We start from the raw sequence: 13020 nt of genomic DNA, 5'->3' as shown, positions 1-13020 counted from the left end.
TTATCACTCGCTCACCTCAACTGGCTTCCCTTATAAATTCAGCAGTTCAGCTTTATGCTCCCCCGACGTGGAGAAGCAGGACAGGGAGGTCAGGAGTCTCTCTGCCTTATTAAGAGTGTCCTCTGTCAATGGTTCACCAGCCTGAGGACGGCCCCCAGGCGTAATTGTGACAAAGTTTAAAGAAAAGGCAGTGATGCAGTCTGGCGCTCGGCGATGAGCCGCGGCTGTTCATTAGTGCAGGAACGCAGGACTGCTGTCACAGCTTCAGCAGAGACTCCGGTTGTCCTGAGGGTCCGGCGGCATGGTGGAGACCCCCCGCAGCTCCTTCCAGGCGGCGGACTACGCCGTGTTCGCCTCCATGCTGGCCGTCTCCGCCGCCATCGGGCTGTACTCCTGGTGGAGCCTGAGGAGGTCCAGCGACGCCGGCGACTTCCTGACCGGCAGCAGGACGATGGGCGCCCTGCCGGTGTCCATGTCCCTGACCGCCAGCTTCATGTCCTCCGTCACGCTGGTGTCCTTCCCGGCCGAGGTGAGGCAGCGGCGGCCTGAACGGAGGTCACCGCTCCAGTCGACTCAGAGTGCTGCTTTCCCAGAATAGAAACTATCTGGAAGATAATTTCACTTATCTGGAAACAGTGTTAAAAATCAGGACCGTGTCGACTGGAATAACTGTTGCTGCTGCTTGCAGGTGTACCGCTACGGCGCCATCTTCGGCCTTTTGTGTTTTTCTTACTTGTTTGCTGTTTTGATTTCGTCTGAGATCTTCCTCCCGGTTTTCTATCGGCTGGAGATCGCCAGCATCTATGAGGTAAGAGTGCTTTTCCCAGGCTGCATCTCTGTTCAGATAGTTTTAATACAGATTCTAGCGACAGAGCTGAGTATTCATGGAAGTGGAGTTTATTTTTTAACATCTTTCAGGTAGATTACTGTATAAGTCCATAAAGTAAATGTAGATTTGGTATTTTGAATGAGTTTTAAATAAATCCACCTGGAATCAGTTGTGCAGTTAAAGGAATACTCCGTAGATTTTGGACCCACACCCTTTCCCTATAATTAACAAAGTGAGACAAGCTCATAAATACCTTTTTTGTGTCCATTTGTCCAGTGGCTTGTTCCCAGCTGTTAGCATTGTAGTTAGCTTAGCTCAATTGCTGGAAGTCAATAGGAATCAGAGCCGGACTGACGAAAGTGGACAAAATCCTCCTTCCAGTGGTCCAGGGGACGGCGTATTAGCACACGAAGTAAATCCGAATGGTTATAAGACATTTTAAAAGACGTGTTTTCTTTTCAATCTGTTAAAAAAACGTTTTGATCCACAGACCTGCGCATGGCAGAGCTTTGGAAGGATATACCGGCGCACAGCGGCTGAGTCTGTGGCTGCTACTGCTGTGCTCCGGTATTTCCTTCCACAGAGCACTGCGCATGCTCAGGTCTGTGTGGATCAAAACGTTATTTTAACGGATTGACAAGAAAACGCATCTTTTAAAATTGTTTTATAACCATTCGGATTTACTTCACAAAAGGTATTTATGAGGTTGTCTCACTTTGTCAATGACAGGGAAAGGGCGTGGGTCCAAAATCTTCACAGTATTCCTTTAAACAAATCACTGAGCGTGTCTGAGATGTGAAGACAGATTTTCAGCTGAGCAGCAGTGGTTGGTGGTCATAAAGCCGCTCTCTCCTCTGTGCCGCTCCAGTATCTGGAGCTCCGGTTCAGCAGAGCGACTCGGCTGCTGGCGACGGTGATGACTGTTATTCACACTGTAAGAACTCAGTCGACATCGTGCAGGATGGACAAACCCTCGTCTTTTCTTTCCATTCACGCTGTGTTTGTTTGTTTTCCTGCCGCAGGTTCTCTTTACTGGCTTTGTCATTTACGCCCCGGCTCTGGCTTTGAGCCAGCGTGAGTCAGAACATTAATGGATTTCACTCCGTTTTCCTGAAGTTGCTTCTAAAGTTGAACACAGGCGTGACTCTGATCTCTCCCTCCAGTTGCTGATATGAATCTGTGGATTGGAATTATCCTAACTGCCAGCATCTGTACGATTTACTGCACCATGGTTAGTAAAAAAAAAAAAAGGGAAGAGTTTACCCATGATGCAATTCTTTATGGTGATTCCTTACTGAAGATATGTGTGTGGTGGGGTAGAGGGAGTCGTCATCTAGACTCAAATACATCTATTATTACATTCAATTTCACTCAGTAAGCTTTTTCCTCATCAGTTTGAGGCGGTTCAGTTTACAAATATTTAAAATATTTGCTTGAAAGCACATTTCTCAGATCAACCTCCTCAAAAGATTTTAAAAGCGCAAGATGGCGGTTATAAAGGAGAATTTCTGTTTGTTAAAAGTGAAATCGTGTCGTCTAAATGTGTAAATCAGTGTGGGAACTTGTTCGTAGGAGTGTGACGAGGTCTCGCGAGATTAAATCGTGGCGAGATTTCAAGGAAAAGCTGTCTCGCGCGGGTCACAAATCAGGAGCGCGCTTCTAACGGAGTGATTTTTCTGGTAAATTCCAGTCCGAGCGGACAGGAAGTCGGTCAAAATAAAAGTTAAGTCCGTCTTCCCGCGTCCCGTGAAGCTCCGGATGTTTTCTAGTTTATTAAAGCTTCATTTTCCGGTGTTTGTGTTTGTTTACAGAGCAGCGGAGCATGGCGCGCCGGCTCTTCTTCTCTGCTGTATTTATTTCTGGCAGAGTTACAGGTTTACAGCGCCACAGCGCCCCAAAGGCCTGAAGATGAACTACATCGTCTTGAGTCGTTCTCATATTGTCCTGTGGATGCGGACACGCTCAAATTATTCATATTCCAGGTTAATATAGGCTGAAAGCTACTTTTAATAAGCCAGTGTTCTTTAAATTTTATTTTCCAGAAATGATAGACTTTTTCCAAAAGTTAATAAGATGATGTACAAGAAGCAACATTGTGGAAAAAATATTTCCCAACTTTTATTTACATTTAGACAAAAAGTGGCATGTCCAGAATTATTACACCCTTATGAAAAATTAACAGGAAATCCTTCATTAACTATTACTGCTTTATTCATGTCTCCTCTGGGATTCTTGACCTTTTTCAGCAATGAGCTCCAACTCTTTTGTTTTCAACATGTCCTCCATTTAGTCCTGATAGCCTGTCCTTCTAAAGAGACGCCTGTCTCCAGGGGACACTACACCTTGGATTTTAGGAGTACAAAATGCATCTGTTGTTTTGTGACTGTTAAATTAAAAAAAAGTCTGTTTTTCCCGTCATTAAACTTTGTCATTTAAAGTTTTCTTGAAGTACAGTGTAAATCTCGTCTCGTGATCGTGACATGAATATTGTGTCTTGTCTCGTCTCGTGAGCTGAGTGTCTCGACACAGCCCCACTTGTTAGTGGTTCGTTCTACCACTCGTTCCATTTTTACAGTTTTTGTTCTGTTCTTATGTTATCCTGCGTATTGTTCTTCACTCGGTGGTTGTTTTTCCTTTTGGATGTCTGGATATGAGTCTGCAGCTGTGCCTCTTGTGTCTTGTGGTTTTCTTCAGGGCGGCCTGAAGGCGGTGATCTGGACCGACGTCTTCCAGGTACGCCAGGAGCCACGCCTCCCATCTGAAGTCCCACTTCCTGTTCCGCACACATCGATGGGGGAACCGCAGTACTGAACATGTCGCCCATGTCTCCTGTGCAGATCGGAATAATGATTGCAGGCTACTTGGCCGTCATGATCAAATCTCTGATCAAACAAGGAGGATTCTCCACCATCCTCGCAGACTCACAGCAGGGAGGCAGACTCAATGCGTGGGAGTGAGTACGGAGAAGAGCAGCAGCTTCGTATCAAGCCTCCCATCTCTGACAGAGGCTCTGTGTTCCCCAGCTTCGACCTCAACCCCTTCAGGAGACACACTTTCTGGACCGTGGTCATCGGAGGCACGTTGGGCTGGGTGAACGTCTACGGGACCAATCAGGCTCAGGTTCAGAGATACGCTGCCTGCAGGAGCGTCGCTCAGGCCAGGATGTGAGTCACCTCCTCCTCGAGAGAGAAGAGAGATCAGCTGAGAATCCCACTGAAAAACGTTTGCTGGTGTCTTTTGGCTTTGCTGTAATGTTTCAGTAAATAACAGAGGAGCAAGACAACGATGTGGAAATCATGAAAACTTTGATCATATCATCTGCATACAGTGATGTTCGGCATGCTGACGGCGTGCTGACGGCGTGCTGACGGCGTGCTGACGGCGTGCTGACGGCGTGCCGATGGCGTGCTGACGGCATGCCGACGGCGTGCCGACGCTCGTGTTCGTCTGCTCTTCTCTCCTCAGCGCTCTGTTCATCAACCTGCTGGGCCTCTGGGCCATCCTGCTGTCGGCGATGTTCGCCGGATTGTGCATCTACTCCGTCTATAAGCGCTGCGACCCCTGGACCGCGGGACTGGTGTCGGTCCCTGATGAGGTGGGAAGCCGGCGGAACGGGTGAAGGAGTGAAGGAGTGAAGTCACACGTTCATTCTTCTTCTCATCCTTTGCTTCTAGCTGCTGCCGTTCCTGGTGAAACACACCATGGCGGGCGAGCACGGCCTCCTGGGACTCTTCTTTTCAGCTGTATACTGCGGATCACTCAGGTTTTTTTTAACATTATGAATTGATCATATTTCACTCGTCATAAAAAAGGGACGTAGTTACTGATCGTGATTCAGCAGGTTAGTCCCAACCTTCAGCTTGATGAAAGCTCCCTGCTCTGTTTCCATCATCAGAACAACAGGCAAAACAACAAAAAATCTCATTTGTGGTTTCAGCAGGAGGAAATGGGCCTCATCTACCGTTCAGTTAGTGTGACGGCAGCCTCCTTCATTCATTCATTCATTCACTCACTGTCATTTCAATCCCAGCACAGTTTCTTCCAGCATCAATGCGCTTGCTGCGATGACCCTGGAAGACCTGATCAAACCGTACACCGCCATGTCGGAGAAACGCCTGACCGCCCTGTCCAAAGCGCTGAGTGAGTCCTTTACCCTCATCAGCCTCATCTGGTTTTTGCACATTAGAGGCTGAATGATTCGTCTCCTGAGACGATTTCTGCAGCTGCTGATGACTCCTGCCGGCCTGACTGCCCGGGATGTCCGCTGTCTTTGCAGCGTTCTTCTACGGGGTTCTGTGCATCGCCGTGGCCGGACTGGCGTCGGTCATGGGCCAGATGACTCAGGTGGGCAACGCCGCTGTATCCATGACAGCCTGAGAGAGTGCTGAAGTGTCCGTCGGTGTGGTGAATATGTGACGTGTTAACAGGCAGTCACCATCATCGGCTCGGTGATCGGAGGGCCGCTATTGGCCCTGTTCTCTCTGGGAATGCTCTGTCCGTCTGTCAACACCAAAGTAAGAACATCCCGACTCTTCTTTAGCTTGATTCCTTCATGTCCAACAGAGATCAGATCACTGAACGTCCTCCACCTACTTCCTGTTTTCTCCCGCTGGTTTGATTCTCAAGCACTCAGTAACGGCGAGGTTTCTGTTTAACCGCGAATGTTCTTCAACTGACTGGACAACAATCAAGTCACGTTCTGGAGGGAAACATTTGGAAAAACTGTTTCTAGAAAATAATCCTGTGATTATCAGACAGAATGGATGAGAGATCCCGTTAGTCTTTCCTGGCTGCTGAGCTGCACAAAACGCTTTTTGATTAGAAACCGTGTCCCCAGGGTCAAACCTCCTGCTGTGTTTCATTATGCTTTGTTCGTGACGACAGTCGAGGACAGGCTTCCCTCCACAGGTAGAAACTTTACAGAGCCAGGCTGATGGTTTCACCACTGGCAGGCGGGACGCAGTTTCCAGCTTTTCCATGAACTCAAATGCAGTTTTTTATGTCCTGCTGTTCCCAGGGCGGCCTGTCGGGCCTGGTGGCCGGGCTGGCCGTGTGTCTGTGCCTGGCTGTGGGTCAAGCCGTGTGTCCAACGCCTCCCGAGATGAGCAGGCCTCTGCCGCTCGCCACCGAGGGCTGCAACCTCAGCAGTCCTGGGACCACCCCCGCCTGGACCCCCGCCTGGACCCCCGCCTGGACCCCTGCCTGGACCCCCACCTGGACCCCCAGCTGGTCCCCCGCCTGGACCCCCGGCTGGACCTCCGGCGCTCCTCCCACGGCGCCCCGTTCCCCCGCGGCGCCCCTGACGCAGAGCCACGGCTGCACGTAGGAGCCGAACAGATCGCCGGGCTGCTCGCAAATATTTAACCTTCCCTTCAGAGAGGAGGACACTGGTTGACTGAGGTTAAGCGAGGTTGCAGCTTGAGTTGGATTCTGATGTTGGTGATAACGACAAAAAATAATCTGAACTTCCCAACTGTGGGAACTTTGATTTACAGCTACTTTGCTCGAGCATAAAACGTCGTTCGTGTCCAGAAGTGATAGCTCACGGCTGTTTGTCCCCGTCAGGCGCTGGCGTTCGCCCTCCTACCTCTACATCATCCTGGTCGGAGTCGTCACGGTCGTGGTCGTGGGGCAGGCCGTCAGCCTCCTGACAGGTAAATGAAATTGATTAGCGGAGACGTCTGTGGACACTAAGCGTCGGTCTGGTGTCTCCTGGTCTCAGGGGGCCGGAGGCAGACGGTGGACCCCCGGCTCCTGCTGCTGAAGGAGGACCTGCTCTCCTATCGCCTCCTCGGCCTCCTGAAGCAGCAGGTCAGTGACGCACCAGCAGGTCGACCCGCTGAACCTGAAGGTTTACGACTCCCTCCGACGTTTGCTGTGTGATTCCTTCCTTAGATCAGAGAAACCAAGAAACACCAGCCGGACGACGAGCAAGGCGGCAGGAAAATGGAGACGGAATTTTAACCGTTTGACTGAAGTTAATATTCACAGCACTGCTTTAACGGCCACTTTCTAGTGAAGGCAGCTACCATGCCAGGCCGCAGTCTGGGGCTCAGTGCTTTGCTCAAGGACACTTCAGCATTTGGAAGAGAGAGGAAAACCTGCAACCTTCCAACTGAGAGGCAGCACGGCTTCACCACTGAGCCACAGCGTCCCTGAGGCTGACGTCTGCATGTCTATGATTTGAATTATTTGTTTCAATAAAGGTCTTTTTGGTTTTGTTTTGGGTTTTTTCCCCAAAAATAAAAGGTGAGCCAGCTGTACGTTTTGCCTCTTAAGTTTTCAGTTCAGGAGTCGTGTGTCGTTTCTGGGACTCTTAAGAAATTTGCTTCTTTGAAAGCTTCACTCTTCTCCCGGCGGTTTTGTGGCTCCGGTTGGAGCCAAAGCTGCAGAACTAGAGCGATGAAGTATATCTTTGACCCCACGCATATCGTCACCCTCATAAATACATGACTCCTAAAACCTGAACCGAAACCAGAATGTTTGATATTTAAAGCCATCATTTTCCTGTGACTCAGGTTCAACAGTCCGACTGAATAAAATAAAATGTCCAGAGTCAGACTGGTCTCATGGGACGGTCAGTCTGCAGGGAAACGACAGGGTCTGCTCAAATCCATCACGGAGAAAGAGCCTGGGCAGAAAAACAGAAAAGAAGAGGAAAGAAATCATGTCGATGACACTGTGGATGAAAACAATCAGTGGAGATCCATCGTCTCTGACACGAGCTTAGAGGTGGGATCGGTGTTTTTGTGTGATCTTAATACCTTTTCTGTATTTTCTGAGGAAATAAAAGCCTCCAGCTCCTGGATCAGAGCCTCCACAGCCACCGGCTTCTCGATCCTCTCCGGTCCGTCTCATGACCCCTTTTTACAGCCTTCTGCCGGTAAAAAGAATGGCTTGTGGAGCGATTTAAGAGCAAGCACAGAAAAGCTGGTTGTGCTGAATTAAAGCTACCAAAACAAACGTGAAGGCGGCTGCAAAATTAGAGTTCGACACCTTTTAAACATGCATTCCCATTAATGAATTCTCATGAAATTATGGTTGAAGATCAGTGTCCAGTGAATCAGGACCTGCTGATGAAAGCCAGAGAGTTTCACTGCAGCTCACTCAATTCAAAATCTGATCTTAACACCAAATCAACACCTCCAAGTTGATTAAAAATTAAGTTCGGAATATAATACCAAAAGGATTGAGCATTGCTAAGCCAGGATCTTGGACAGCTACGTTTCAGTATACCATTCATATTGTCAAAATCAATGGCGCCTCCCCTGAGGTGTGAGGGTTGCTCTGTGAATCCTGTTGGTGGCGCCATCCTCGACAGGCTCAACTGTGTGAGTGCTGCCCCGAACCTCGATCACTCTGCACACAGTCGGACTCCGGGCATCCGGGATGCTGTTTCTGCCTTGTGGCCATTAGAGGGATGATATACTGAGCTCTTCTCGAGTCTCTCGGCAGCTTTCTGCTCAGCATAACGTCTTGCTCTGTTAGGCGCCTTCCTGATGAACCGCTAGCCAGTCCTGCTTCCTGTCCGACGCCTGTCTCTGTCCTAGCGAAGCGTCCACAGGATGGTGTGGCTGTTCTCCAAACATCAGGCATGGTGAGTGTCCTGTGGCAGCCTGGGAGTTACACTGCAGGCATAGACCAGGTCAGGGAGGTACTCAGGCCAACGGCGTTTCTTTTCTGGTGGCAGTGTTCGTCCTATTAGAGCGCTCACACTGTGGATGTCCCTGCGGTTGATGTGGTGTGGTGCCAGTTTTCTTAGCTCCATGTAGTTTGTAACTCCTGGCTGATCGCACTGCCGAAGCTCCTGCCTTGGTCAGAGTGGAATCTCTCTGGCACGCCGTACCTCATAAACCACTCTCGAAGGAGGACTTTGGCATCAGCCCTCTGGTCACGGGTAGGAAGAGCTTGTGTAAACTTGGTGGAAACATCAGTAACCACCGGCACATGCTCCCGCCCACCAGAGGCTGCTTCCAGCAGGTAACATCTACAGCGACTGCAGGCGGTCTCGTGGCTAGAAAAGGCTGCATGGGCGCCCGAGGTATTTCTGGCTGTGGTAACTTTGTAAGCACAATATGTCTGGCACTCGTTAACCCACCTCTCCACATCTTCATGCACCCCAACCCAGAAGCATCTCTGCCTCAAGAGGTTCTGGCTGCGTTCAATTCCCTGGTGTCCCATGAGCTCATGAGCACTCTCCAGCACAGCTTCCTTCAGACATGCTGGCAACAGGAGCTGCTGACACTCTCCCAGGTGACACGATTCAACAACCCTTCAGTCTCTCTAATCCTGGACCACTGCCTGAGTAAAGAAACACCAGAACTGCACCGGACCCTGAACTGCTGGCGTCCGTCTCCACAACAAATGGGAGGGAGGGATCAGCATCAGCCAGTAAGGGTGCACCGGTAAGGCCATCCGGAATTTGCTCAAACGGTTGTTGACATGCTGGCGTCCATAAACTGTCAGACGTGTTCTCAGCCTTGGCCGGGCCGTTCTCTTCCACACACACATTAAACACGTCATGGAAAGGTCCTGCCATCGGGGAAAATCCTGCAGAAACCTCCTGGAGTCGCTACAGAGTCCTGGAACTGACCGGAGGTCCTTCGCTGCGGTCGGTGTCGGCCAGCCTGTCACTGCAGCTCGCACCTCTGGATCTGTGCCTGTTCCCTCAGCTCAGATTTGACGACCAAGAAAACACACCTGACTGTCGGAAATGACGTTTTATACGGTGGATAGAGCTTTCCTGATGTTCCCCACAGCGTTCCCAAATCCCGCTCTGAAGACTCCAGAGAGGACAGCAGGACGTCTGCATACTGAACATTTGAAATCAGATGTAATGTGATTGGTCCAGCCCGTCACGTGACCGCATCACATGGACAGAGGAGGCGCTGTGATTGGCCGATTTATGCTAAACTTTAACTTGTGATGTAAAATCAAGTGATGATCGATGTGAAACTCGGGCTTAGTTCCAAACCGCATACTGCCTACTACATACTGCCATACCCATACTGCATACTGCATACTGCATACCCAGTCCATCAGACAGTATGCAAAGCGTTTACACTACAGCACACTACATAATAACCCACAATGCATTGCACTCCTCCCCGAGCCAAAATCGACCTGCTAAAGCTGATTTCACTTTAGCTCTAAACTCTTCAAATGTAGAACTTCATCAGGATTTTTTTTTTTAAATTAGGAGACAAAGTGGTGGTTCAGAGCCGAGTGTGTCGTTTGTTTGTCCGAATATCAGCCGTTTAGGATTTTGTTTGGATGAATTCGGTGAAATGTGAGCCAGGATCCAGCAGGAGGAGTCAGAGAAGCAGAGCACACAGGAACCCCGACCCGGCGGCCCGGCCTCCGGGCCCGGTCGGGCTCTGGTGGCGGGTGACCGCGGATCACGCCGCCGGCCGCCCCTGCCACTCCGACCGGCTCCCCGCCGACCCGCTCGGCAGCGGGACCGAGACGCGCCGTCTCACCCAGCGGTCCTACGGAGCGGGCCGCCCCGGGCGTCGCACCGAGTCGGTTCTGGAGGTCCGGCGGCGGACCCCCGGGCCCCCCGGTGCGGCGCACCACCCCCAGCGGCGGCGAGCGCAGAGTTTCTCACACCCTCTGGGGCTGGACCCAGATCGCGGGTCCAGACGTGTGTCTGACTTTTTCTTCTGTTTCTGTTTCTTCCCCATTTCTCTGTGACCTTCTTCCTTTTTGAACAACAGCATGTAGAGCATGTTTCCTACTTCCTGGTTCTAAATTCCCGAGGACATCTTCCTGCAGTGGACGATGTGCCGGTTCCCTGGTTCTTCAGGTCCTGTCTCGTCCGTCCAGCCCGCAGGGGACGCTCAGACCTGATGAACGAGGGAACTCGTTTTAATGAAGCTGAAACTCTGTGAGAACTGTGCAGACCACTGCAGAACTAAACGGGTTCTATCAGTGAACACAGCCGAGGAACACTGGACAGCTTGGACCTGGCTGACGAAGGACTCTTGGTCCAGTTTTCTCCCAAGTCGAACCAACCATCTGCCCTTAATGGATTCCTTCTCTTCAGACGGGTGATTTCTCCTCACCTCTGATGTCTTTGACCAGCTGAATCTGAAGGTCAAAGGTCATCACATGGATGAAAAACAGAAGCTCGTGCACATTGCTGTAAGTAGAGAGAAGTGATACATGTTTTGATATTCATTAAATGAGTCTAATATTGATACTTTTCACCAATAATATCAATCAATAATTTAAGGGCCAATCCCAATTCTACCCCTTACCCCTACCCCTTACCCCTGCCCCTATGATATGCGCGTTCACGAGGCTTAAGGGCTATCCCAATTCTCCTTTTTGAATAGGGGTAGGGGTAAGGGGAAGGGCTATTTCACCCCTTTCAGCGAAGTCTGCATCGATGCTCCCTGTTCTCTATAGGGGTAGGCGGAGTTTCACATTGGCCAGAAAAAAACAACATGGCGCCCACCACGGAGTCGCACAAATGTAAGATTGCTTTCTGTATACTATTTAAAAAGCTATAAAAAGTGCATTTGCTTCACTGAATTTATAGATAAACTAGCGTGACAGTGTCCCAGTCATGGATTAACATTTTAGCGCTGCGTAGCACCGTTTCCAATCGTGAATGTGTAACTTCTTTAGAGCACTAATCACTGAATTAACGTCATCCTTTATCATGTTTTTAACGTAATATGTTAGACACAGGGACCCCGATGAAACCCGACTGCTGATTCAGTTTAGAGCCAGGTTCCTCAATTAGCGGACCGCGGTCCACGACCGGACCGCGGCACACCTCGCTGCTGCCCCAGGCCAAATGTATGGAAAAAAAAAATAAAAAAAAAATCTTTCTTTAAACGCTCCATGTTCCGTGTGAGCACCGTTCTGCACCGCGCCGCTCTGTGCGTGTCCAGCGCACTCCGTCGCACCGCACTGCTCGGCAGTCCTCGGTATCGCCCCCCCCCCCCCCCCCCCCCCCCCCCCCCTCCCACAGGGCGCTGAAGTCCGGACCCATGCTTGTCTATAAAAAGCAAATGTGGACCTTCAAGATTTGTGTTTGAGGACCCCTGGTTTAGAGGTTAAAAAGGAAGAAAAGTTTTTGAAATCAAAATACAGCGCCAAAACACATTGGGAGTAAATTATATTATTCGTCTGAGCTATAATATGTTAGTAATAAAACGTGTTTATATAAATATATCTGTATTACTTTAGGAAATTCATAAAAGAAAATGGCTTGGAAGGGGAAGTTACAGCCCAGCAAGCTTCAAAAAAGTGGGAGAACCTCAAAAAGAAATATAAGGTAAATAATAATACCATTATTAAAAAATAAAAGTAATTTCTAATGTAATTTCTATCATTTCTAATATCCATAATTTTTTGTTGTTATAGGAGTGCGGCGGGGCTTAAAGGGCCGAGGGGGATCCCAGTTCATAGTGCTGCAAAGATAGCCCTAGCCCTCAGCCCTGTTCTAAAAGGGGTAGGAGAGTGATAGGGGGAGGGCTAAGGGCTAAGGGGTAGGGGTAAGGGGTAGAATTGGGATTGGCCCTAAATGTGATTGTAATGAATTTCTTTCTGGGTTTAAACGGTTGTAGCAGTTCCTACTTTTCACCACCAGAGGGCAAACTTCCATTTCTCAGTGGACTCGTTTCTCTTCCCTCCTGTTTTCTCGCCCTCTTGTGGACAGATGTAGGAATTACAACAGTGCAGATTTTCAACAATTTGCCCTGAAAAGAAGATAGAAGTGAAATCTGAAGGAAGAAGACCCTCTGCTCTGCTGAAGAACGTTTCAAGTGTCAAACATCACCAGAAGACACCGTGAGAAGAACCGCTGCCTCGGCAGGCGAGTGAACCAAACACCGGGGACGAGACGAGACACCAGACGAGACAAGAAGAGATTTCCTCTGTGGTGTGAAGAGAACTTTAAATGGAAAAGTTTAATGACTGGAAAAACAAACATTTTTAAGTCATTAATAGCATAATACTCATTGCTGATTGGTCAAAAATCCCAGAGACATGAAACAAGCTGATCAGTGATTCTAAGAAGAGTTTGATTGCTGTAATAACTAATGAAAACTTTTCTATTAATTAAAGGCGTGAATAATTCTGGACATGACACTGGTTATTCAGATATAAATAAAAGCTGAAAAATATTTCTTCCACAATGGCGTCAGGTGTCACCCCCAGGTATCACCCCCTGGTATCAC

The 13020-nt window shown here is 49.3% G+C and overlaps 1 protein-coding gene across 1 annotated transcript; it reads left to right on the top strand.

The window, feature by feature from the left end:
* Positions 1 to 301: 301 nt before the first annotated feature.
* On the top strand, positions 302 to 6793 carry LOC115404604 (sodium-coupled monocarboxylate transporter 1-like). Its single transcript, XM_030114011.1, has 17 exons — positions 302 to 529; positions 689 to 808; positions 1698 to 1763; positions 1852 to 1903; positions 1993 to 2060; positions 3524 to 3562; positions 3667 to 3782; positions 3853 to 3993; positions 4295 to 4424; positions 4504 to 4592; positions 4860 to 4969; positions 5106 to 5173; positions 5257 to 5343; positions 5847 to 6151; positions 6395 to 6483; positions 6552 to 6640; positions 6725 to 6793. The coding sequence occupies exons 1-17, from the start codon at positions 302 to 304 to the stop codon at positions 6791 to 6793; spliced, it is 1866 nt and encodes a 621-aa protein (XP_029969871.1).
* Positions 6794 to 13020: the final 6227 nt, after the last annotated feature.

Source organism: Salarias fasciatus, chromosome 17 (assembly GCF_902148845.1).
Source record: "Salarias fasciatus chromosome 17, fSalaFa1.1, whole genome shotgun sequence".
Classification (NCBI taxonomy): Eukaryota; Metazoa; Chordata; class Actinopteri; order Blenniiformes; family Blenniidae; genus Salarias; species Salarias fasciatus.
Note: the sequence above shows the minus strand (reverse complement) of the source record. Positions and strands in the feature narration are given on the sequence as shown.

What these genes read in the sequence shown, in the direction of transcription:
- LOC115404604 (XM_030114011.1), top strand. Translation starts at nt 302, where the DNA reads ATGGTGGAGACCCCCCGCAGCTCCTTCCAGGCGGCGGACTACGCCGTG. An exon ending in GTATACTGCGGATCACTCAG is followed by an intron (nt 4,593 to 4,859) that starts GTTTTTTTTAAC and finishes TTTCAATCCCAG; the next exon opens with CACAGTTTCTTCCAGCATCA. An exon ending in TCATGGGCCAGATGACTCAG is followed by an intron (nt 5,174 to 5,256) that starts GTGGGCAACGCC and finishes ACGTGTTAACAG; the next exon opens with GCAGTCACCATCATCGGCTC.